Consider the following 27,424-nt stretch of genomic DNA (forward strand, 5'->3'; position numbering starts at 1 on the left):
AACAACAACAAAAAGATTTAGGACACTATTTGCTGTTGAAAAAAATTCTAGGCTAAGACTTCTTTCAAGTGAGTAATGTTTCAAGTGAATAATTTTGGTATTGTTTCTAGGAAAAGAGAGAGTAAATCCCAGTCTTTTTTTGCTGGAATATTCCCCTGAAAGATCTCAAAGAATTACCAAAGATAAAATTTCAGAGAAACAGTGCTGTCTGTTTAATTGATTTTAACAGTGTTTATAATTTTAAAATTACTTAATAACTCTTAGGGTTGTAGAAAACATGATGGAAGGAATGATAATGACAATGTAACATCAAAATTTGTGGTGGTAAAGAATGTACTTAGCATATGCAAGGCCCTGGCTTTTATACCCATCACCAAAACCAATAAGAAAGCAAACCAAAAAAATGTAGACACAGGTTAGTGGTTCTTGGGCATGGCATACAGTCATATTTTGTCAATATTTTTTGGAAAGCTTAAAAGAATATATTTTTCATTTCCTGAGAGCAGTGGTAATTAAGAGGAACAGGGCCTCCGAAGTTGAGTACTCTCTCTGCTCTTGCTCCTAATTTAATATAACATAAATATATATTAAAGGCCCTGTGCACTTGAAAGCACATGCTACCACTTCCTTTAATTAGATGTAATTCTAGTTCTCTGATGGGACTAGCCCTGTGACTCTAAGTTTGTAGTGTACATCAGAATCCCTTGGAGAGTTTTGTTAAAGTTGTACTGTCAAGACTTTCCAGTTGAACTCTTCTTGCATGGGATTCCAGAACGTTCATTTTAAACAAATTACTAGAAGATGCTTATGCTGTTGACCATAGGACCATGGTTTGAGAGCTTCTATGCTAGAAACTATACTCTCTTGACCATATGTTTTTGTAATTGTCAATTATTTTCCCTGCAGTCTTCCCCCCTTTCTTGAGACAGTCTCACTGTGTAGCCCCAAACTTGTCATGTAGACCAGGTTGACCTCAAATTTACAGAGATCTGCCTACCTCTGCTGAATTAAAAGTGTGTGCTGCCACACCTTTAATTTTTGAAATTTTGTCTGCTGTGTATCACTGGATGAATTGGAATTCACTATGTAAATTAATTTGGCCTCCTATTTGTGAGCAATTCTTCCTCTGGCTCCCAAGTGCTGGGATTAAAGGCCCAGCTTCTTTTCTCTTTTCTTTCTTTGGGTTTTTTTTTTTTTTCATCCATAATCTCTCTATATAGCTCTGGCTGTCTTGAAACTCACTGTGTAGACCAGGCTGGTCTTGAACTCACAGAGATCCACATGGCTCTGCCTCCAGTGCTAGGATTAAAGGTGTGTGCCACCACACACAGCATTCTTTCTTTCTTTCTTTCTTTCTTTCTTTCTTTCTTTCTTTCTTTCTTTCTTTCTTTCTTTCTTTCTTCCTTTCTTTTTCTTTCTTTCTTTCTTTCTTTCTTTCTTTCTTTCTTTCTTTCTTTCTTTCTTTCTTTCTTTCTCTTTTTCTCTTTCTCTTTCTTTCTTTCTTTCTTTCTTAATTTCTCTCTCTCTCTCTCTCTCTCTCTCTCTCTCTCTCTCTCTCTTTCTTTCTTTCTTTCAAATTTCATGTAGTTTTTGAAGGAAGATCTTACTTTGTAGTATATGACCTGGAATTCAGAGCTCAAACTGCTTCTCCCTCCCAAGTGCTGAGATTAAATCAGCCTCCTTTCTTATTTAACTCCCACCCCGTCTCTTCTTGGCCCTGTTCTTTGTTTTTGTTTGTTTAAACTTTTATGTGTGTTGGTATTTGGCCTGTCTGTATGAGGGCATCGGATTCACTGGAACTTGGGTTAAAGACAGTTGTGAGCTGCCATGTGGGTGCTGGGAATCGAACCCAGGTCCTTTGGAAGGGCAGTCAATGCTCTTAACCACTAAGGTGTCTCTTCAGCCCCTTGACACTGTTCCTAATCACCACTTTGTTAAATATCCCTTTTCTGTAGTTACTTACTATGTTCCCTAATACTTTGTGTCCTAATTATACCATGTATCACTTTTAGGATGGCTGCTATCTAAAAAATACATATAGAGAAGAAGGTAGTAAGTATTGGTACGAATGTGAAGAATTTAGAAGTTTTTTTTCCTTAAATTATTTGGTTAGCATATAAAGAAATAGGTTTCACTGTTAAAGTTTTATTTATAGATGTCATTATACTTGGTTTTTATTCTCCAACTGCCCTCCCCTGCCCTTCTCCTCTTCCTCTTACTGGTTCCCCTGCAATAGTTCATCCTTGTCCTCTCATTGACTATATTGCATTGACAACTCTGTTGTTTTCCCACCACCACCTACCCGTAGTTTTTTTTTTTTCTTTCATACTGCTTTCTACTTTCATGTCCTACTTATATATAGAATTTAAATCCAGATTCCACGTGTAAGGAAAAACCAAGCCATTTATGTCCTTTTGATTCTGGCTTATTTCATTTACCATGAAATCTCTTGTTCTATCCATTCTCTTGTGAATGTCATAATTTGACTTCTTTTTACAGCTGAGTACAATTCAATTGTATGTATATACCACGTTTCCTTTATCCATCTGTGTGTTGATAGACATCTAGTCTGGTTCTATATCTCTACCTACTGTGAATAGTGCAGCAGTAAGCATGAATGTTCAAGTATCTCTGGAATGTGCTCTCTTAGAATCCTTTGTATATTTGCCCAGGATGTGTGTGTAGCTTAATCATATAGTAGTATATGGTGGAGTGTTTTTGCTGTTGTGTTTTGTTTCTTTCCTGGTGGTGGTGGATGTTTTTGAGACAGTTTTGTATAGCTTAGGTTGGTTTCAAAACTCACTGTGTAGCTGAGGGTGACCTTGAATTCTTGATCTTCCTGCTTCTACCTCCAAGTGCTGAGATTACAAGTATGCATCACCAAGCCTGGTATATGTAGCTCTGGGAATCCAGGCAGAGCCTTGTGTATCCAAGCAATCACTTAACCAACTGAGCTGCATTCCTAGCATGGTTATGGATGCTTTTCTGATTTGTTATATCCATACCCACCGTCATTATTATTGGTATTTTTTTGTTGTTGTGTTGTTTTGTTTTTCGAGACAGTGTTTCTCTGTGTAGCTTTTGTGCCTTTCCTGGAACTCACTTGGTAGCCCAGGCTGGCCTCAAACTCACAGAGATCCGCCTGGCTCTGCCTCCCGAGTGCTGGGATTAAAGGCGTGCGCCACCACCGCCCGGCTATTATTGGTATTTTTTACTATTAATTATGATATGTAGCCCAAACTAATCTCAAACTGATGGTCCTGCCTCAGTCTCCCAAATGCTGGGTATATACCACCATTCCTGCATATGTCAAATTAAATTTTTTTTATGTGTGTAGGGTGTGTGTGTGTGTGTGTGTGTGTGTGTGTGTGTGTGTATAGCACCCACAGAGACTAGAGAGGGCATCAGGTCCCTTTGTGCTGGAGTTTCAGGTGGTTATGAACCAACAAAGGTGCATAGAGCCAAATTTGGGTCTTTCTTTTTCAGGAATGGTATGTGATTTTAACTGCTAAGCTATCTCACCAAACACTTTATATATTAAATTTTTCTTGATCTACATTTTTATTCTTAAATTATTTGTAAAACATTTTGATTAAGCAGGATATTTAGTGATATATATATATATATATATATATATATATATAGTTATTGAGAACAGGTAGTTCATTCTAACCCCAATAGGCTACTTGTGCTTAAAACAAGAAAGAAGAGAAGTAAGATGTATATAAAGTACTAATTGTATGTTTTATGTATATTGTGATTTTTCTTTCCTAATTTTCTTGTAATTAGAATAAGAAATGAAAACAACAGGATAGAATCTAGTTAATTGGAGGTGCTTTTTAAGTAAATTTAAATTAATTGAAAACAGTCAATTCAACCAAACATTTATTTGCTTTTTTGTGCACAATACTTGGTACTATACATACATAAGACAGACAAGAGCCTCTTCTTCCATAGAGTTGCAGAAATCTGATTTGCTAGTTGGATAAGCCACAATCATGTGTAGTGATAGATGGATATGTGAAATAAGAAGAGTACTATTTATTCAGGCATCATAAATCTATCCAGTAGGTACTATGTTAAAGCCTTATGTTGGTACTGGAGGCTCAGTGATATGACAGGCAAAATGTGAGGCTACACTGAAATATGTAAGTGTGTGATGCAAAAATGATATATCCCCTTTAAGCTTCTGAAATGATGTAAGTAGGTTAAGACAAGTACCCTGACTCGCTGGGCGGTGGTGGTGGTGGTGGTGGTGGTGGTGGTGGTGGTGGTGGTGGTGGTGGTGGTGGTGCAGCACACCTTTAATCCCAGCACTGGGGAGGACAGGACAGGACAGGACAGGACAGGACTGTCCAGGACAGACACCAAAACTACACAGAGAAACCCTGCTTGAAAAACCAAAAACAACAACAGAAAGTGAGCTGACTCTCAAAGTCCAAGGAACTCAAGCCATGGTCTAGGTTGTATGTAAGTCTGATATTAACAGAAATAGTTGAAACTTGAGCTGCTTCCATCTGCTTTTTGTTTTCTTTAAAAAAAATTATTTAAGTTAACATACAAAGTATTTGGTTTTATTTGGCATTTCAAATGTGTCATTATGCTCTGTTCTAATTTGTCTCTCTCCTCAACTGCCTCCTTGTGCTCCTCCCATCCTCTGGCTGATTCCCTCCCTTTTCCCGGGCAGCCTTCCCCTCTCCCAGCAATATTAAGATTATAAGACAAAGAGTTGCTTATCAAAGTTTAAAGTTCAAATCCTCAATCATAAAGTAAGTGCTAATGGAAAAAACATACTGGCTCTTTGGGAGATAGTTAATGATAAAGAAGTTTTAAAAGCCAACAATTATTTGAGAAAGTTGCCAGGCTCCCTGGTTAGTGTTTTTTGTTGTTGTTTGGTTTTGTTATTGTTGTTTTTTATTATCTCTTTTGAGATTGGGTCTTCCTTTGTATTCTAGCTGGCTTAGAATCCACTATGTAGCCCAAGCTGGACACAAACTTGTGTGAGGAATCTTTATTTTACTTGAGTAGATCGGGGGAGGAACCCATCACTCAGATAAAATTATATAGAGTTTTTTGTTTATTTGTTTCTATAAGATTTTTTGGATCCCCCTGGAGTTACAGGCTGTTGTGAGCAGCTCGACATGGGTGCTGGGAATGGAACCCAGGCCCTTTACAAGAACATTATGTGCTCTTAACTGCTGAGCTATCTCTTCAGCCTTGAAAGTTAGTTTTTGTTAATTGCTTTTAGCATAACTTGGCTTAAAGAAAGTGTTTAGGAATACAGAAATGAAAACTGTTTTATTAGAAGAGAAACATATTTTCCTCGTAACCCACTGTTGTTCTACCCTTTTCATACATAATGTATACTGGAGTGGCACATAGAAGTATTTAAAACAGAATTTCATTTTCTTTATAGGTTGTCTTAACTAACAATACTTAAAAAATAAATCACTGACCAGAATCTTTGTACTAATTCTTCTGTAAGTATCATTAAAGAATTAAAGATAGAAAAACTGTTCTAATGGAGGAAATGATAGAACTTTGAGAACATGTTTTGGTGAAGTTTAACTATCACTTAGATACATGATTTCAATAGTTCAAACTTGGCTATTCTCATTACTTGGATTTTAAATTAAAAGCACTTCTTTGGGGGCTGAAGAGACCTAGGCAGTTAATATTTACTGCTTTTGCAGAAGACCCAGGTTTGGTTCCCAGCACCCACATGATGGCTCACAACTACTTGTAACTCCAATTCCAGGGGAATCCAATGTTCTTTTCTGAACTCCAAGGGCTCCTGCATATATGTACACATGGTGTACATTAACTCAGGCAGGCAAAAACATAAACAAACATAAAACATGTATAAGCACTTCTTTCAAGTCCACTGAATGTGGTGGTCTTAGAAAATAGTATTCTTGTCTTCTCTGGCCTGGTGACACACATTGTAATCCTACTTGAGTAGTGGAAGGAAGAGGTTCAAGGTCACCCTTAGCTAGAGGCCAGTCTGAGCTACATGAGACCCAGCTTTAAAAGAACAAAAACAAAAGGGAAAATAATATCCTTTTGTTGTTCTGTAAGCTCATGTTTAAACTGTGTATATAATCTGAAAATAAATATAAATTTCCTGGTCTATTATTATTACACTAAAGTTTTGAATGTTTGTAGATTAGTATAAATTGTGCTTTATCAGAAACTTTTTGGGTTTTGGAGACAGGATTTCTCTGTGTATAGTCCTGGCTGTCCTGGATCTCACTCTGTAGACCAGGGGCTCACAGAGATCCGCCTGCCTCTGCCTCCTAAGTGCCGGGATTAAAGGCGTGCACCACCACCTCCCAGCTATATCAGAAATACTTTTTATTTGCTTGTTTGTTTGAGACAGGGATTCACTGTATTACCACCCGACCATACCAGAAACTATTTATTTGTTTGTTTGTTTTGTCTGTCTATCTATCTATCTATCTATCTATCTATCTATCTATCTATCTATCTATCTATCTATCTATATTTTAGACAGAAATGAGACCCTGTCTCAAAAAAGAAAAGAGGAAAAGAAATTAAGCATGAGACTGGGAGTGTGGCTCAGTGATACATGCCTGCCTAGCATATGGTAGGCCCTGAATTTGATCCTCAGTGCTAAAGAAAATCAACAACAAAGCATTAAAATAAGCCTTAGAAAAATTTTTTCATTGCTTGGTGTAAGTATTTATTGGAAAATAATGAGCATTAAACAGATCATAACCACATTCTCCCACGCAAAGATTATAATTAAAACATCAGCATATTGGCTATAATGTCATAAGCATAATTAATCCACTCACAAGCATTTCATTTGTATTTTTAATTTATTTTATCTCTGCGGTATTTTCTCCATTTCTTTCTTACCTTTTCTACTCAGTCTTCCTTTCTTTTTCTTTGTTGGCTCTTTCTCTGTCCCCTTCTATGTGGCAAATTCTAAGTGCCCAGCTAGTTTCCACCAGACTGTCATGGATGGACTAAAGCTGATCATTCTTTGTAGCATCATCTCTGAGAAATGAAATCATTTCAGTGATAATATTTAAGATATATCTTAAGCTACACATAGTAGTGATACTGTAATTCCACTTTCTTGGGAGACTGAAGTAGGAGGCTCCCTTGAAAGCAGGAGTTCAGAACCAGCCTAAACAATATAGAGAAACTTCATTTCTTCAAAAAATTGTTTGCAGCAAGCTTTCTTGTCGGACTATCTTTGGATCACCAGCCCCCAACTAATGACACAGAGACTTATTAATTAAGAAGGTTTGGCCTTTAGCTTACTTAGGCTTCTCCTCAACTCAAATTATATAACTCAAATTAACCTGTTTCTATTAATCTACATTCTGCTTCATGGCTTGGTACTTCTCTGTACCATATGTCCAACTTCTTCAGTGTCCTGGAGTCTCTCTGGTGTAATCCAGATTCCTTCTCCTCTTCCTCTCTCTCCCCAGAAATCCTGCCTATTTCTCCTGCCTAACTATTGGCCATTCAGTTCTTTATTAAATCAATCACAGCAATACATCTTCACACAGTGTAAACAAATATTCTGCAACATTTATTTGCATGTATGTATGTATGTATGTATGTATGTATGTATGTATGGGTGTGCATCACAGTCCACATGTTGATATTGTAGGATAACTTGACAACTTGTAGGAGTCACGTCTCCTTCTGCCTTGTGCATTCTAGGAATGGGACTCAGGTCATGTACTAACCGAGGCAAAACACAGCTAAGCATATATCACAACTTGTCCTAGTAGCTCTGATCTGATAGAGAGGGTGACTCAGAAAAAATTCTCTAAATTTTCAACTTCGAAACAACCTCCCATATTAGCTGCTTTTCTTCTTTCTTTCAAAACAGTATTTAAAACTTAAATTTAATTGCTTGTGTGTGTGTGTGTGTGTGTGTGTGTAGAGAGAGGGGGGGAGGGGCATGCTAATATGGAAGTCAGAGGACAGTTTGTATGAGTCAGTTCTTTCCTTCCACCATGTGGGTTCCAAGGTTTGAACTCTAGTTGTCAGGGTTGGCATCAAGCACCTGTACCTGCTGAGACATCTTGCCAGACACAGTGGCAGAGATTTCTTTTTGCTTATCGTGACCAAGGCCCTGGATTCCATCCTTGGTGTTAAAAAATAAAATAAAAATCCTGGGTACACATACATGCACACATTTCCTTTTGCTGTCCGTGTCTTAAATCACAGTAAAACTGCCAGATGTGGAGGGCACGCTTTTAATCCCAGCACTCAGGAGGCAGAGATAGGTGAATCTCTGTGAGTTTGAGGCCAGCCTGGTCTATATAGTGAGTTCCAGGGTAGCCAGGGGTTGGTAAACAGACCCTGTCTCAAAAAGCTAAAATTGATTAATTAAACCACAGTAAGACCAACAAAATTGAGATAGAGATTTTCATTCACATTGAAAGGGCTTAAAATATGATATAGTATGATATACATGATGTAAGTAGGCCCTTTGGGATCCAGCATATTTGATTTTTGAGGTTTTTTTTTTTCCCCTGCCATTTCTTAGCCATGTCCTGTCAGACAACTTAATCTCTAAACTTTCTGTCGTGTAAGGTAAGAAAAATAGTACTTCTCATAGAATAGTTTAGTCACACCTTATTGTATAGTACATGGTATTCAGTAGGCACTCAAACAGTGTTTTTATAAACTCTAAAAGCTGAGAGATGTGGATTAAACGCTAGGGTTTATAGTAGTTGCAGGTAGTTATAATCATGGAGCTTTGAAACCCATTATTTAAAGTAGCAGTGGGTTTGGGGAGTGGGGCTCAATGGTAGTGTGTTTGCTTAACATGCATGCAGCCCTCCCTGGGTTCCATCCCCAGAATTGCCCAGAAGCAAAATCAATAATAACAAAACAACTGCATAATATTTAAAGTAGTTGTGGACCCAATTATCTACTATTTTAATTTGTTGTAGAAATTAAATTTATCTCTTATGATGCTGGGGCTGCAGAGTTTTTCTTGGTAAGCCATTAAATGTGAGAATAGTGTAGTGTTAATAGATGATAGGACAGATCGCTTGGTTTTTAGGTTAGAGCTGCCTACTCATACTTCTCTCAGTTGATACAATATAGAGTGAGTTTTACTGAAAATATCAAAAGGTGCTGATCATATATATTTGTAAAAATTCAAATAGAAGCCTGCTGTGCTGTTTCTGAGAGAGACCGTATCCATAGCTCCCTTCCAGAAAGGTGAAATGTGATTGAAGACCACTTCATGATGCTCCATTCTTCTTTTTTTTTTTTTTAACAGTTAAGGTGATGCTCCATTCTTATTAAAATAAACTTTTATTTGTTCTGTTACTACTTAGTTATAAAAGATGCTTACAGAAAAAAAAATAGTGCCTTTGAGGGGCTGGAGAGATGGCTCCTAACCGCACTGGCTGCTCTTTCAGAGGACCCGGGTTCAATTCCCAGTACCCACATGGCAGGTCACAACTGTCTGTAACTCCAGTTCCAGGAAACCTAGCACTGTGGGTAAAATAAATGTACATACAATAAATGTAAATAAAAAAAGAAAAAGAGCACTTGCTGCTTTGCTAGTTCAGTTCCCATGTCAGGCAGCTCACAAGTGCCCTCTTCTGTCTGGCTTTCATGGATATGCACATACATGGCATACACACACACACACACACACACACACACACACACACACGCCAATAAACACAAATCATTTTTTAAAAAAGATGCTCCATTCTTATTAAAATAAACTTTTATTTGTTCTGTTACTACTTAGTTATAAAAGATGCACAGAAAAAAAAGTGTCCACTGTTCCTAAGTACTAAAAACATTGAGAGGCCCAAAGAGTCCTTCCTTCAGTCCTACATCTGTTCTTGTGGTTCAGGTGCTTTTGTGGGTGCAAAAGTTACCACCACCACCACCCCCAGCATACACTATAACGCAGTGTTCTACATACAACAAATTTTATTTCTGTTTTAATTCAACAGCATTGTGGTGACAAAAATATACATGTACTTACACATCAAAACATATCCCTATTTCCTGAAAGAATTCTCATGGGATAATCTGTATATTTTTGCATAGTCAGAAGTGAATCTTAAGGATCAGTTGAAGAAATTGGGTGAGGTTCATTTATAATCTTAGACCACAAGAGTATGTGGTCTTGGGACAGTCATACTTCTCTTTTTGCAGGGTTTGATGATCGGTCAGTAAAGTGTTTTTAAGGCATAGTTGTATAAGTGAGGCTATTGAGATAGGCTGTCAGACGCCCTTTTCCACTTCTGCAGCTTTGTGATCTTAAGCATCTTGGTTTCCTTCTGTGACTTGAGGATGATGCTTGTGGAAGGATTTAACTAATATGCTTAGAACATTTAAGTGTAATGGCATATAAGGACCAATATGTATATGTGTTTGTATAAAAATACATATTTTACTGTTTTTTTATTTTTTATTAATTTTTTGAGACAGTGTCTTATGAACCCAGACTAGCTTCAAACCTCACTATGTAGCTAAAGATGACTGACTTTTTTTAAAAATGCTTTTTCAAACTCCTCTTCCTCTTGCCTCCACTTCCCAAGTGCTGGGAGTACAATTTTGTATTACATTTAGCTTTGGTTTTGAGTTTTTGAGACAAGATCTCACTATGTAGTCCACACTAGCCTCAGACTCATAATACTCCTGCTTCCTGCAGAGATTATAGTTATGTACCACCATTCCTAGCTTTGAACTAAGATATTTTAGATATTGCCATTCTAAAATGTGGCCAATATCTTTATCAAACATAGTTTTATAATTATTATTATTATTATATCCTATGATGTGAATACAGAGAATAAAATCTGGGGAAAGGCAGGCTTTGTCTGTTTTGTTTTCTTTTTTTGAGACAGGGTCTCACTATGTATCCCTGGCCATTCTGGAACTCACTACATAGACCCCCAGGCTGGCCCCCAACTCACAGAGATCCACCTCTGCCTCCCAAGTGCTAGGATTAAAGGCATGTGCCACTTCACTTGGCTGAGCAGGCTTTGTTTTAAGATTACCAAGTGAAATCTATACATTTCTCACTTTCATATAAGCTATAAGATGAAGCAATAAGCAAATAATGGCAATTAATAGGAAAGAAGAAAATAAATAAAATTTCACACATTCTAGCCAGGCAGGCAAAATTACTTATGTTTAACTGTTTAAGTGACTAATAAATACTTATTTTTTTTTAATTTATTTCCTTTTATTTTATGTGCATTGGTATTTTGCCTGCAGGTAAGTCTGTATAGAGTGTCAGATCTTGGAGTTACAGACAGTTGTTACCTGCCATGTGGGTGCTGGAAATTGGACCTGGGTCCCCTGGAAAAGCAGCCAGTGCTCTTAACCTCTGAGTATCTCTCCAGCCTCAAACTAAATATTTTTTAAAGCCAAGAGAAAGGAAGAACACTGACATCAAATCTTTCCCCAGCCTAAACTCAAGATGAGTAAACCAACTAGAAAAGCTGTTTAACCAGGCAAATACATTCAAGAATTGGGTAGGAGGTGCACACCTGTATTCTTAGTACTCAGGAGGCTGTGGCAGGAGAATTGCTGTGTGTTGGATGATAGTGGCCCACACCTTTAATCCTACCACTTGGGAGGCAGAGGCAGATCTCTGTGAGTTTGAGGCCACATACAGTAGAAATAGAGTACTATGACAGCCGAGGATATGTAGAGAATACACTGTTTCAGTGGTACAGTGCTTGACTAGCCTGCACAAAAGTTCTTGGTTCAATGTTCAGTTCCAGAGTCTTTAATGGGCTGATGAAATGGCTCAACAGGTAAAATCACCTGCCATAAGCCTGGCCACCTCAGTTCAATGCCCAGAAACAATGTTAAAGTAAATGGAGAGAACCAACTTCATGAAGTTGTCCTGTGACCTCCACACATACATGCTTGGGATGGTACCCCACACACATAGGTCATGTATGCACATGCAATAATAATAAATTTCAAAGACTTCAATAAAAGCCATTTGTACTAACTGTGAGCTAAGGTATAGTATACTTGAAATCTCTGCATTTGAAAGTTAACCTCTATGCTAGGAATGACATTTATTGTTTTTTGGGTGTGTGTGTGCATTTTGGAGTCAGAGTCTCATTAAACCTAGGCTGGACTCCCAACTCATTGTCTCACTGAGGGTAAGTGAACTTCTGATCCTCCCACTCGCACCTACCAAGTGCTGGGATTACAGGTGTCTACCACCGCACCCACTTATTATTCAGTTTATGGAGTTGAACAGGGTCTCATGTATGCTAGAAAAATACTCTACCTATTGAGCTACACCCTCTTCCCTTGGCTTTTATATAGATGGATCATATAGTATGTGAAATGTTTCTCAACAAATCAATTTTTTAAAGATAGAAATTTAACCCCTTAAAGAAATTTTGCCATAAAAGGAGTATATTGTAAATATGCTACTCAAATAATGGGGCATGTTCAGTGTGAGAAATAGAAGAAACTAAGATGCTCAAGGGAGGGAGGATTTGCTTGCCCAGCAAAAGCTTTGTGAATGTGTTTTAAAAACATTCTATATGTGTTTGTTTTTGTTTGTTTCAGGAGGACAGGTGTGAGGCCAGTGCTCTTTTGACTCAATGGGACTGAAGGGGTGAGTAAGTAAGTGGTGGGTAAGAACCTTTTGTTAGTGTAGCAGAAGGAAGAGAGCTCAAGCTTTGCATTCTTCTGGCTAGATTGGACTAGCTGAGGCAGCAGTGACCATGTCTTCTCTGTTCCCAGTGTCCTCTATGAAAAGCAATAATTACTCTTTGAGAAAGCAGGCACATGGAGGTTGAACCTGCTCAAGAGGTGATACCATACCCAGGCTAATCATCTTTAAAAATCTAAATGTCTCTTACAAGTTGATATCCTTTCAAGTATATATGTCACTCCCTGCTTAAAAGGCCTCTCACTGCTTTCAGTGACCTTTAAAAGAGTACTGAATAATGGACTCCTGCTACCTCTTCACCTTTCTGACTATGATGCCCTGCCTTGTTGGTCTCCTTTTGCCAAGAGCCTTTCATCTCTAGGCTGGCATTGCCTGTGTCTGGATACTCTGTCTGTAGTTCACTATTAAAGTGGTGACTTAGTGGGGCTGAATCAAGAGGGTCCTTAGCATCATTGTCTGATCCTTAGACCTTGTGCTGAGGGTCAGACGCAAGGCTTTGTGCGTGCTAGGCAGACCCTCTGTACTGAGCCGTAGTAGTTCCAGCATCTATCTGAAATTCAGTCTTCAAATTTAAATTCATTATTTCAGCAACTCGTCTAATTTACACCACGATCTCAGCATTTGTTGTTCTTTTATGTGTGTGCTCCTTTATGATGTCCCTTCTATATTCTAAGCTGTAAGAACAGAACCAACTGTAAATGTGAGGTCACTGTTCCTGCTAACAGTGCTATCCCAGTTTTAGAAGGAACTTTGTAAATATTTGTTAGTTTAATTAAGAATGCTTTGAATAGGGCTGGAGAGATGGCTCAGTGGTTAAGAGCGTGCACTGCTCTTTCAGAGGACCAGAGTTCAGTTCTCAGCACCCTTGTAAGGCAGCTCACAAGCACCTGTAACTCCACCTCCAGGGATCTAACACCTCTATGGCCTCCACGGGCAACTGAATGCACATGAGCAAACTCCCACACAGATACATTTTTTTTTTCCCTTTTGATTTTTCAAGACAGGGATTCTCTTTGCCTGGAGATGAAGATGAAAAAGCATGTTTCCTAGCACGCTTGAGGCCTACAATTTAACTCTCAACATTCCAAAAAAGCAAAAAAGAAGGGCTAGAAAGTATTCTTGGTTTAGCTTCAAATGTATGTGACTTACTATGACAGGACAAAGATTCAGTTGGTTTGAGGAGCTGAAAGTAAAACTGCAGTTATTGCATGTTGAAGACAGGAGTAGAAGCAGAGCACTTGGTGTGTGTGTGTAGGACTTGTGGGAGAGAGGATGGTAGATAGGAAATGATGACCAGGAGATGAGTATCACAGAATGTCTTTGTAATGGAAAAGTTCTCGGAAGAGGACAGAGGTAGTTATGGTGAGAGGGAGTTCAGTGTAGCTTACTAAGTCATTTGCCTTAGGCTCCTCATTGAGATGAGATGAAGGTAAGTTCTATAGACCTGTTTTCCTAGTTTGGTAGTAGAAAACTAGGGAATTTTCATCTTATAATTAAATATGGCTCTGTGTGTGATGTATGTCCAAATGGGGCACATGAGCATGTTTACACGTGTTCCCATGTGTTTGGAGGCATGAGTCTGACATCATGCATCTCCCTTGATTGCTGTTCTCTGAATTCATTGAGGCAGGATCTCTGAATTGAACCTAGGTCTCTTCTTTCTGGCTAGTCCAGTTACCCAATTTACACTCAGGATCCCCGTCTTCAGGCCTTCCGAGCATTGGAATTAAGAGTGGGCTGCTTATGCATACTTGGTTATGTACGTGGTGCTCGGAATCAGGACTCTTATCTCCATTCTTTTGGGGCAAGCACTTTATCTACTGACCCATCTTCCCAGCCTCCTCATCTTAGAATTTGTTTCCTTTTACTTTTCTATTTTTTTTTATTTTAGATATATTTATTTATTTATTATGTATACAGTGTTCTGCCTGCATGTATGCCTGCATGCCAGAAGAGGGTACCAGATCTCATTGTAGATGCTTGTGAGCCTTCATGTGGTTGCTGGGAATTGAACTCAGGACCTCCAGAAGAGTAGCCAGTGCTCTTAACCTCTGAGCCACCTCTCCAGTTCCAGAATTTGTTTTTTGTTGTAGTAGTAGTTGTTTTTTTTTTTTTTTTTTTTTTTTTTTAAGATAGGGTTTCTCTGTGTGGCTCTTGAGCCTGTTCTGGAACTCTGTAAACCAGGCTGGCTTTGAACTTAATGAGATCTGCCTGCCTCTGCTTCCCAAATGCTGGGATTAAAAGTGTGTGCCACCACCACCTGGCCCAGAATTTGTTTTTTATTAACTGACGAGATTAAAAAATGGATCTCTGTGAGTTTGAGGCCAGCCTGGTCTACAGAGTAAGTTCCAGGATAGCCAGGGATGTTACACAGGGAAACCCTGTCTCAAAAAAAAAGCAAAACAAAACAAAACAAAAATTTTTTTCTTAAAAGTATTTGTGTGCTCACTCTTGAGATACACACACGCACACTTGCATGCATGCATACACAGATGAGCAGGTAGGTGTGGAGGCCGGAAGTTTGTTGGACTTCCTAGAGCTGGAGTTAGAGGTAGTTATGTGTTAAAATCAATGTGAATGCTGGGAGTAAAACTCAAGTCTGTTGGAACAGCTTGCAAGATCTCTTAACCCTGAGCTATCTCTCCAGCCCTCTGAGCTGTCTCTCTAGCCCAGGACAAAAGTTTCCATTGCCGACAGGCTGCCAAGTGCCAAGCAGCCCAGGTGGGCAGGCGGGCGAGCGGGCTGCGATGAACAGGTTTGTGGTGGAGAAATGGGAGAGAAGGAGAAGTGAGAGAGCAATTTGTGCACCTTAGAGAGAAGCAGAACCAAAGATGCAATGGCAGTGAGGAACAGACTGAGAAGAGTGGCCTGTGCTGCCGCCAGGGACCATGTCTGGGTCCATGGCTCTACTCCAACCAGGGTCTGTGTTGATGTTCATGGCCTGTGTTGCCACCAAAAGCCCTGCATCTGGATGCTTGAGGTCTGGGCCGCCACCTGAGGCCACTCAGGGCCATGGCCACACCTCGAGCTGCAGCCAAGGGTCATGTCTAGGTCCATGGCCCTACTGCAACCAGGGTTGGTGTTGATGTCCGTGGCCCATGTTACCACTGAGGGCCATACAGATGCTCGAGGTCTGGGCTACCACCTGAGGCCATGCTGATGTCTGAGAACCATGCCACTACTGCTGGGGGCCTTACTGATCCAAGTGGCCTGCACTGCCACCCAAGGCCATGGTGATGTCCAGGCCTTTGCTGCAGCCAAGGGCCATATATAGTAGGTTCATGGTCCTACTACAGCCAGGGTCAGTGTTACCACTGGGGACCATCAGAGAGAGAGCCCCGGTGGCCTGGACACAGGAAAGCTGGTCTGGCCCCTCACTAGCTGCCTCAGCAGGAGAGCTGCCTCCCCCAACTGGCCCCAATGTTGTGGGCACAGGAGAGCTGTCCCTAACCCTTGATGGTCCTGGGAAAACTGAGGCCCAACACCACCGGCCTCTGCAATGGTAGAGCTGACGCTACCCCTCACCATATGTTGGGGAGAACTGGCCCTGATAACTTGGGCACAGGAGAGATGGCCCTGGCCCTCACTTGGGAGGGTGGTTCCAGTGGAGGCCCAGACTGACCAACTTAGCTACCACCCAGGCCCACATCCAGGGCATTGAATTGGCCTACCCCATATATGACCTGCTGGAGCCCCTAAAGGAACCGGTCCTATAGAACCATAGCCCCTGGCTCTCCATGACTAGGGGTAACAGCAGGATGTCCTTGGTGAGGTAGAAGCCTGGGGCCTTGAACCAGACCAACAACTCACTGCAGTGAACATTTGCAAGTAAAGCTGCTTGGGCAAAAGAGTGACTGTGTGATACACTGCAGCTCCCAAGGCCTCTATGACAAATGAATATGTGATGGAGAGGAGCAAGACAGAGGAGTGAAGTGTTCTGTTTTGTTTTAATTATCTTTATTCTCGTATTTTCCTTCTTTTTTGTGGGGGGAGAGGCTACAAAGCTGGAAGGCAGACATGGAAAAACTGGGAAATAAGTGGGATTGGGGGGCATGATGTGAAATTCCCAAAGAATCAATAAAAAAATGAAGTAGTACATGCTTGCTTGTGGTGGTATTGTGTTCCCCAAAATATTGTGTACTCTAATAAACTTATCTGGGGTCAGAGAACAGACAGCTACTAGATACAAAGGCTAGAAAATGGTGGCACTCACACCTTTAATCCTAGCATTCCAGAGATAGAAATCCCTCTGGATCTCTGTGAGTTCAAGGCCACATTGGAAATAGCCAAGCATGGTGACACACGCCTTTAATCCCAGAAAGCCAGCCTTTAATCCCAGGGAGTGGTGGTAGAAAGCAGAAAGATATATATAAGGCGTGAGGACCAGAAACTAGAGGCTTTTGGCTGGTTAAGCATATGGCTGGTTAAGCTTCAGGCTTTCCAGCAGCAGTTCAGCTGAGAGCCATTGGGATGAGGACACAGAAGCTTCCAGTCGGAGGAGACAAGACCAGCTGAGGATCCAGCGAGGTGAGATAGCTGTGGCTTGTTCTGTCTCTCTGATCTACCAGCATGGACCCCAATAACTCGCCTCGGGTTTGATTTTTATCAATAAGAACTTTTAAGATTCCTGCTACACTTGCTTAAGATTATTTATAAAAAAATAAAAAGTAAAATAAATAAGTTATTTATTTTAAAAAGATTATTTATAATGAAGCCAGGGCATGATGGCTCACATTTGTAATCCTAGTACTAGAGAAGCCAAGGGCAAGGGGAATTGCTGTGGATCCCTAGTCAGTCTGTGCTACACAGTGAGTTCTAGGGCAGGCTGGGCTAGTAATGAGACCCTGTGTCAAAAAGTAAAATTAAAATTTTTAATTAAAAAATAAAATTAAAAATTTTAATTAGAAAAATTAAATTTAACTTAACGTATTTTATGTGTATGAGTGTTTTGGGTGTATACACACTTAGAGGCCAAAAGAAGGAATCAGATCCTCAGGAATTAGAGTTACAAATGATTGTGAGCTGCCATGTGGGTACGGGGAATTGAACCTGGGCCCTCTGGAAGAACAGTTAATTCTCTTAACCATTGAGCCATCTCTCCAGCTCCTAATTTTTTTTTAATGAAATAAAACAATTTTTTTTTTTTGAATTGTGGGAGTGGTGGCACACACCTTTAGTGCTGGCACTTGGGAGGTAGAGGCAGGCAGATCTCTGAGTTTGAGGCCAGCTTGCTCTGCATAGTGAGTTCCAGAATGGCCAGAGCTCCATAGACCTGTCTCAAAAAGGAGAACAATTGTATATGGGGTATGCATATTTGCACATGTGTAGAGTGTGCATGTGGAGGACAAAGGACAGTGTTAGGTGTCTCTTTCCCCCACCCCCTCTTTTTTTTTTTTTTTTTTTTTCTGAGATAAGAGTCTGTCACTAAGCCGGGCGGTGGTGGCGCACGCCTTTAATCCCAGCACTCGGGAGGCAGAGGCAGGCGGATCTTTGTGAGTTCGAGGCCAGCCTGGGCTACCAAGTGAGTTCCAGGAAAGGCGCAAAGCTACACAGAGAAACCCTGTCTCGAAAAACCAAAAAAAAAAAAAAAAAGAGTCTGTCACTGAACTGCAGCTTACCATTTTGGCCTGCAGGTATTCAGGATCCTCCTATCTTTAACTTCCCATTACTGCCAGCTTTTACCATGGTTGGGGATCTGAACTCAGGCTCCCATGCTTTCACAACAGGAACTTGACCCACTGAAGCAGCATCTTCCCAGTTGCAAATAGAAAGATTTAGATCCATTCTTTTTCTTGTAACCCTGTTCTTTTGCAATCAGTTGTTTGTTTTCTGATGTAACTTCGACTTCTAAGAACATGAAGACATTCCACAGAAGGGTGTTTGCAAAAGGATTCAATATTTTTTTTAGATTTGCTTTTTAGTGGGACCATAACTATACATTTTATTCTTCAACAAGCATTTTTCCCTAGTATGTTTGGTGCTTTTTCAAAATCTACCCTCCCCTTTCAAAAATTGTAATGTTCTACAGACAAGATATATTTGAATTTATTCTCAGCATCATAAAAATTGTAATTCTTTCCTTCCTTCCTTTCTTCTTCCTTCCTCTCTTCCTCTCTGTACTGTTTTTACTTTCTAGATAGCTGTTTATGTCAACTTGACACAAGTTCTTCATTTTGGAAGAGGGAGCCTCAATTGAAAAAAATACCTCCAGCAGGTTGGCCAGTGGGCAACCCTGTGAAGTATTTTCTTGATTGATGTGGGAGGGCCCAAATCACTGTTGACAAGGCCGCCTTGGGCTGGTGGTCCTGGATTCTATAAGAAAGTAGGCTGAGCAGGCTGTGAGAAGCAAGCCAATAAGCAGGACTCCTCTATGGATTCTGCTCCAGTTTCTGCTTCTAGGTTCCTGCCCTGGCTTCCCTCAGTGGTGGATTTATAAGCTGTAAGATGAAATAAACTCTTTCCTTCCCAAATTGCTTTTGGTCATGTTATTTTATCACAACATTAGAAACCCTAAGACAGTGTCTCATTTTATACTAGAGACCACAGAATTGAGACCCCACACCTTTAAATCCCAGCACATGCAATGGCAGATAGAACTCTGAGTTCACAGCCAGCCTGTTCTACATAGTGAGTCCTAGACCAGCCAGGACTACACTGAGATCCTGTCTCAAAAAACTGAAAAAATAAAATTAACTTTTAAAAGGGGGCTGGAGAGATGACTCAATGGTTAAGGGCTTTTGCTGCTCTTGCACATTTGAGTTCAGTTCCTAGCACCCACATCAAGTGGCTCACAGCTATCTATAACCCAGTTCAAAGGGATCTAACACCCTGCTCTGGCCTCTGAGTACATCTACACACAAGGCATTCACTCACACAGACACACATATACACATGCAGCTATGTCTATGATCCATTTTTGAGCTGGACTTTTGGGTTTTTTGCTTGGTTGGTTTTGGTATTTTTGACACAGTATCTCACTGTGTAGACTCAGCATGCCTCAAATTCACAAAGATCTACCTGCCTCTGCCTCCTAAGTGCTAGGACTAAAGGCATGCAACACTACCCTTAACTTGAGTTAAATTTTGAGAAAAGTATATGTCTACATCTGGAGTGTGTGTGTGTGTGTGTGTGTGTCTGCATACATTTGAGCATGCACACAGTCATACTCATGAATGTGTATGGTTTTCCTAGAATTGTCTTTGTCCTTTTGTAAAAAAACAAGTGTGTGCATATTGATATCAGTTTATTTTGGGCATCTATTCTATTTCTTTGATTTGTTTGTTTAGCTCACCAGTACTCTAGTGTCTTGATTACTAGAACTTCAAAATAACCTGTAAAATCTCCAACTTTGCTTGAATCCAGGGTCTTGTGCATATTAGTCAAGCATCTGCCACTCAGCTGCATTCATAGGCCTAGCTAAGATGAGTTTTGTATTGTTTTTAAGTAGAAGCAATTTGAAAGGCTTAATTTATTTGTGTGTGGATATGTCTGTGTGAGTGAGTATATGTACAGGTGCACATGCTTGTGAAAAGGCAGAGGCCAGAAGAGGGAGTCAGGCACCTCAGAACTAAACGGCAGACATTTGCAGGATACCTGGCTTTTTATGTGGGTGCTGGGAACTGAACTGTCGTCAGGGTTACACAGCAAGTGCTCTCTACCTCTGAGCTATCTCTCCAACTCTGAGTACAACCCTTTAAATGAAGAAATGTGGAACATGTGAGAACTGAAAACTATAGTATTGTAACAGACTGAGAGTTAAGGAGTGAAGATAATGAAAATGGTGACATCAGTTGGAATTGTGGAAAAGAGAAACAGTAGCACCGGAACCTGTAACATATTTCTGTGGAGGCCGGAAGAGTTTGTTGGATTCCCTGGGGCTGGAGTTACAGCTGGTTGTAAGCCAACTGCCATGGGTGCTGGAAACCAAAGTTGTCCTGAGAAGAGCAATATGTGCTCTTAACTGCTGAGCCATCTCTCTAGTCCCATTTTCTTTGCTTTAAAAATAGCCCTCTAGTAAATATATTTTGGCTAAAATCAACCTTGGTAACTTCTTAGGTTTATTATGTTCTTAGTTCAGCTAAAACAAAAAATATATATAGTAAGCTATGTGATTTTTGTTTTAGCAGAACTGACTTATAAGCCTTTTGTTTGTAGTTAAATTGTTCTGTAGTATTTTTGTTTGTGTAGATTTTGAGACAGCACCTTATGTCTCCCAAACTGGCTTCAAACTTGTTGTGTATCAAGACTGGCCTTGGTCTACTGATCCTTCTACCTCCACCTCCCAAGTACTGGGATTATATGTGTGTACCACCTTGCTTGGCTTTAGAATTGAAGCTTCTTACCTAACTTGCTGATGTGACTATACAGGTTCAAATAATTGTGTTCACCATAATATGACTGATGATTTATTCACTAGAAAAATAGACACCTATTGACTGTCTATTATATAGTTTCTCTCCTGCCCCTTTTCTTCTGGTAAGAATAAAAGAGTGCAAATGATACAGTAGTAGAAGCATATGGCTTGTCTTTTTCTGCTTTCCTTGGAGCCTTAAAAAAAAAAAAAGTTTGGCAGTGGTGGTATGTACCTTTAATCCCAGCAGTTGGGAGGCAGAGGGAGGCGGATCTCTGAGTTTGAGGCCAGCCTGGCCTACAGAACAAGTTCCAGGACAGCTAGGACTACACAGAGAAACCCTGTCTCAAAAACAAACAAACAAAAACAAAACAAAGAAAAACTAAAAGCCCTTGAAATTGAAATTAAGTGTAGGCTCTTGCCCATTCTAGGCAAGCATTCTATGATTGATCTGTATCCCCATCTAAAGCTCCTCTCCTCCCTTTAAAATAAAATTTAATGTTTACTTTGTTCTCTTCAATCTGGTTGTTTTTATGTTACCTACTAGTAACTGTACACAAACTATTAAAAAATATGCTAGTTGAATGTGCACATGGGCCTCACATTCTATTTGTGTCCTGAAACAATGTGTAATGTAAGGAAAGAAAATGGAACTGCCAGTCTCTAACATACACATGCCTTCAACAATTAAGAGATCTATATAAATAAAGCATCTTCAATTTTATTTTCCTTTTCTTTCAGCATTACTGTTTGAGAGATTTGTATAAAAGACAACAAGAAGATATTGGATGCATTTTGAAATGAACAGAAATAGGGATTTGTTCTATTGTTCATGTAGGAAATTGACTTTATTGATAATTAGTATTGTGGAAATTCTAATGTAATTTTACAGTTTTAACACAAAACAAATAGAAAACATAATAGTATAAAAATAAGCTTGTTTTAGCTAGTATTCTATAAGCATATATCCTTGGATTGGATTATATATTATGTGTCCATGGTCAGCTTGTAGCTTTGTACCTGTGATTGTATTGCTAGGGAATTAGAAATGGAAGTGTGCTTAGGAAGCTTATGATCTAGAAACCTTTGCCCTGTTATATACGAGTGATAACTGTTGTAACCTGGAAATTGATTGGCAGGGCATAATATCAGACACCTTTAGTTGCAGCACTGGGAAGGCAGAGGCAAGTGAATCCCTGAGACCCTGCCTTAAAAAGGGGGGATAGCATATTTTCTTTTTTTAAAGAGTATTAACAGTTGTTACACCATAATGATCATACAGAAGACTCTGTCACCCAAAAGGTATGGAGGTTCTCCACACCGAGTAAGCAATTTTGTGGAGGGAGACATGGCCTTAGAGGGTCTGACACTGTCAACCTTGAAACTACATCAGATTCTATTGCTTGAGCATAAGTCCTTAAACTTGTCCTTCCCCAGAGTTGAGGTTCCCCTTCTGAATCTGGTTGTTTTGCTTGTGGTTTTGACCAACTGGCCATAAATAGCTTCCTTCTCCCTCACTTCTAGATTGATTTGTTTTGAGTGTTTCTCGTGGAAACATAATTTATGATTTTCTGGTTATCATAAATTATGGGTGCAGGTGAAGGGGTGCATAGGGAGAGGGGTAATAGGCCTTCCATGCCTTCTCTGAGGAACCTCAGTGTCTACAGGGATCTGTCCCTTTGGGTTGTTATGGAGACTTTATTGCATAGTCATGATTGAAGCATGTAGAAATATGACTGGACAAAAAGGAGTATGATCTAATACCAATTGTGGGAAAACCCAATGAAGCTTCTTGTTCATATTCCTCTGGACCTCTCTACGGTGGCATTCATGCTTTCTGGGTAGGAGGCTGTTCTCATGAAATGTGGTGCGAGGGGTAGTGGTCTTCTGATCCACTGTCTGTCAATGAGAATTTCTTTATGGTCATTTTCAATGCTGGGAAGATAAGAGTATATTTTGGTTTGTGTGACCTAGAGTTTGGGGAGGAGAAATTGTAGTTTTATGCTATGCCTTGGAGAGAAAAGAGAGGAAATAACAGAATAAAGGTGAGATAGAGGCCCTGTTTTTTGAGGCATTTCTGGTCACTTAGGAAAGAACTATGTCTGTGTGAGTAATGAGCCAGGACACTAGACGAAATCCAAAACGTAATATCACAAGTACATGTATTATCAAATATAGCAATAAAATGATCTTATTGTCAACTTTTGGGCTCGGTTTTCACATGAGACACTAGAGAATTTCTAATAGGGATGAAGGCTAAGATTTTAGTTTTGTGCCTTTATTTTCAATTTGTTTTTCTACTCAGAATAAAAATGAATAATTCTTTTTTAAAATGCAGCATGTCAGTCTTTGCCTCTTTCTCTTTTCTAAACAAGGTTTCACTATGTAGCTCTGGCTGTCCTGGAACTTGCTGTGTAGACCAGGTTGGCCTCAAACACACAGAGAGCCTCCTGCCTCTGCCTCCCAAGTGCTGCATTAATAGTGTGTGCCACCACTTCCAGCTCATTTCTCTCTTTTAAAGCAGAGTTGGGGTTTTATGAAATATATGTTTAATATCTGCTTAAGCATAAGAGTTAAGAGAGGCACTTGGAGAGAAACAATACCAGAAAGTGTAAGTGTGGGCTTCTCTGAGAGACTGTTGCCAGTTTATGCATGTTGAGTGTATGATTGCTGCCAATGTTTTGTAAATGGTGAGCTGAGGGAAGAGCAACACTGAATAGCCTCATTTTTAGTAAGTTCTAGACTAATCTGAAGAAAGGAGCTTTGAATTAAGTGGTCTATAGTTTATTTAACTTAGCTTTAACCTTTTCTGCTAAATACACAGTGATTTAAGAAAACAACCTAGCACTGCGTGGCGGTGGTGCACACCTTTAATCCCAGCACTCAGGAGGCAGAGCCAGGTGGATCTCTGTGAGTTCGAGGCCAGCCTGGGCTGCAGAGCAAGATCCAGGACAGGCACCAAAACTACACTGAGAAACCCTGTCTCAAAAAAACAAAAAAGAAAACAACTTAGCAAATATTTTTCTTTTTGGTTATATGGACATCACTAAAAGAAATGTTTCATGTTAAATACTTTTGTGTGTTTCCTTAGCTTCCTTATTTGCAGTTTACTTAGCTTGCATTAACTCATAAGTAAACTAATGCAGATGGCTAACATGTTAAAAGATATAAAACCAAAACTTGTTTTAAGGAGCTTTGAAGATCTCTGTGCTTTACCATTGGATAGGATCCATTCTAGTTAGTGACTTTCTCAGTTTGCTTTAAAATTTAGTTTTTGCCAGGCATGGTAGTGCACGCATTTAGGCCTGGCACTCCAGAGGCAGAGGCTGGAGGATCTCTGAGTTTAAGGCTAGCCTGGTCTACAGAAAGAGTGCCAGGACAGCCAGAGCTACAAAGAGAAACCCTGTCTCGAACCCCCCACCCCACCTCCAATTAGTTTTTAACTGTATTTTTCTGTATTTTACCAGGTTACGAAACGTCCTCCTGTGCTTGAGACCTACAGACTACATGTTTTTCAAGAATTCGTCAGTGGTTTTTCATCTTCTGGTAGTACACTAGAAGCATAAATATGGTGCCAAAACTCATTCTCATTCTCTGACTGCAGTTGGTTTGGACATACTTCTGTGTTGAAGAGAAGTATACACACTGAGGCCACTCATTGTTCAGAGACTGTCGTGTAGGATCATGGACCATTCTAACAGGGAAAAAGATGACAGACAACGGACAACTAAAACCATGGCACAAAGGAATACACACTGTTCCCGACCATCTGGCACCTCAGCATCCTCTGGAGTTCTCATGGTGGGACCCAACTTCAGGGTTGGCAAGAAGATAGGGTGTGGGAACTTTGGAGAGCTGAGATTAGGTAAGATCTTGTTTATGTCTGTCACTTCTACTAACAACAGTAACGACTACCATATTCTCTGGTGTGTTTCAAGATAAGCAGGTGATGCTTTAGTAGGTACTTTAGAGAAAGTAGGACTTACTAGAATAAGAAATGAGGATTTTGCAAAGGGAGTTACAGTTATTATCAGTCATGATGCTATTATCCAAGGCTTCCCTTTATGTGTGATACGATTTTTAATTCTCCATCAAGTTAGACTATGTCTTTATTAATGTTTAAATTTTTGTTTTGTTTTGTTTTGTTTTTCAAGACAGGGTTTCTGTGTGTAGCTTTGGTGCCTTTCCTGGAACTCACTCTGTAGCTCAGGCTGGCCTTGAACTCACAGAGATCCGCCTGGTTGTGCCTCCCAAGTGCTGGAATTAAGGTGTGCACCACTACTACCCCACAGATGAATCTTTAAAAAAAAAAAAAAAAACCCAGAAAACTTTAGTTTGATTTATATGCATTTGTCCATGTGATTATAGTCTATGTGTGTGCAGGTACCCAAGGAGGCCAGAAGAAGGTATCAGATCTCATGGAGCTAGAGCTACAGGTAGTTGTGAGCCACCTTATGTGAGTACTAGCAAGTAAACTAGGGTCCTCTGAAAGAGCATCATCAAGGACTCTTAACTTGTTGAGCCATTTCTCCAGCCCCTAAATAATTGTTGAAGCTATGGATTATTATGAAAATTCATCATAAGAAACCTTGACTTTTGGACCATTGTGAGGCTAGGAACATGGGATGATTTTTTTTTTTCTTTAAACCTCTGCTACTTTTGATGATCTTGCAAAAGAAAACAGAATTTTTTTTTTATGCCTATGAGTATCTTTTTCAATTCTTAGGGAAACATCACTATACTAGTTATATATATATATCCAGGTACAGAATTGAATTGAAAGATGCTAAGAATGAATTTATCCTTGCTAAGAATGAATTTATCCTTAATTATAGAAGGCTAGCAGCCTGGCATTGAACCTTACTAGGATGATAAAAAGACCGTGATATTTAGAGATGTGTTCATGTTTGGGTTAAGATGCTGAGAGAAGAAGATGGTAATTTCACACTATATGCCTTCCTAGCAACTACTTAGTTGCTTCAGCAACTACTTTTGCAAATATTCATTTACTTGGTGGATTGACTTAACTGCTTGTATTCGATATGCTACAAAATTACCACTGAAAGGCACTTTCTAATGCATAAATTTGTGTATTCTCAGAGCCAAAAATGGCTTAATTTCTATGCTGACCAAGAAAATCCTTAGCTAGTGGCACTGGAAATTTGTTTTCTTGAAGTCTAAGATTTATGCTATAAATTTACATGAAAATAGAAAAATCCATTCCATTAAAAAGACAAATCTAGGTTAATTTTTTGTTGTTGTTTTGTTTTTTCCTTGAGCCAGGCATGGTAGTACACACTTTTTTTTTTTAATTTATGATTTTTTTTTTATTCATTTTACATACTAACCACAGATTCCCTTCTTGTCCCTCCTACTGCCCCCCCAGCCTCCCCCCTCCCAGCCCATCCTCTGAAAGGGTAAGGCCTCCCATGGGGAGTCAGCAAAGCCCAGTATATTCAGTTGAGGCAGGGCTCATCAAAGCTGAGCAAGATGTCCCACCATAGGTAATGAGCTCCAAAAAGCCAGCTTATGCACCAAGGATAGATCCTGATCCACTGCCAGGGGCCCCTCAGACCAAGCTACACAACTGCCTCCCATATGCAGAGGGTCTAGTCCGGTCCCATGCACAGATGTCGGTGTAAAGTTTGGGGGGGGGGGACAGAAACAAAATTAAAGTTTGTGAGTTCCCACGAGCTTGGTTCAGTTGTCTGTGTAGATTTCCCCATCATGATCTTGCCCCCCACCCCCTTGCTCATGTACCCCTCTTCCCTCTCTTTGACTGCACTCCCAGAGCTCGGCCTGGTGCTTGGCTGTGGATCTCTGCATCTGCTTCCATCAGTTACTAGAGGAAGGCTCTATGATGACAGTTAGGATATTCACCAATCTGATTACCAGGGTAGGCCAGTTTAGGCATGCTCTCCATTATTGCTAGTAGTCTAAGATGGGGTCATCCTTGTGGATTCCTGGGAATTTCCCTAGGGTGGTGCCCACTTTTAATCCCAGTACTTGGGAGGCAGAAACAGCCAGATCTCTATGAATTCAAAGCCAGCCTGATTTACAGAGTAAGTTCCAGGACAGCCAGAGCTACACAGAGAAACACTGTCTTTAAAAAAAAAAAAAAAAAAAAAAAAAAGACTATTTCTCTGAGCCTGGTGTAGAAGTGTATGCCTTTAATCCCAGCACTCAGGAGGCAGAGGTGGACCTCTTGAGTTGAAGGCCAGCCTGGACTACAAATCAAGTTCCAACACAGCCAGAGCCACACAAAGAAAGTTTGTCTAGAAAAACTAAGATGGGGGAAGGAACTTCAGGGATCAAACTTGTGTGGTCATTCTTGCATGGCAAGAACTTGACCTGCTGAGCCATCTCACTGGGCCCCAGTTCCTTTGTAAAACTCATTG

General features: G+C 40.0%; 1 protein-coding gene across 11 annotated transcripts in view; it reads left to right on the forward strand.

The window, feature by feature from the left end:
* Csnk1g1 (casein kinase 1 gamma 1) overlaps nucleotides 1–27,424 on the forward strand; it is a 134,046-nt gene that overhangs the window by 23,699 nt on the left and 82,923 nt on the right. For 9 of the 11 annotated variants that reach the window (XR_013052796.1, XR_013052795.1, XR_006074186.2 and 6 more), the window contains exons 2-3: nucleotides 12,571–12,619; nucleotides 24,494–24,891. Coding sequence is in view for 7 of the 11 variants with exons in the window: in XM_015998006.3 (XP_015853492.1) it covers nucleotides 24,711–24,891 (181 nt within the window). In the remaining 4 variants the exon portion in view is untranslated. The remainder of the gene's footprint in view (nucleotides 1–12,570; nucleotides 12,620–24,493; nucleotides 24,892–27,424) is intronic. The other 2 variants (XR_013052797.1, XM_076576537.1) reach the window with 1 other exon arrangement.

This window comes from Peromyscus maniculatus, chromosome 7 (assembly GCF_049852395.1).
Source record: "Peromyscus maniculatus bairdii isolate BWxNUB_F1_BW_parent chromosome 7, HU_Pman_BW_mat_3.1, whole genome shotgun sequence".
In the NCBI taxonomy this organism is placed as follows: domain Eukaryota; kingdom Metazoa; phylum Chordata; class Mammalia; order Rodentia; family Cricetidae; genus Peromyscus; species Peromyscus maniculatus.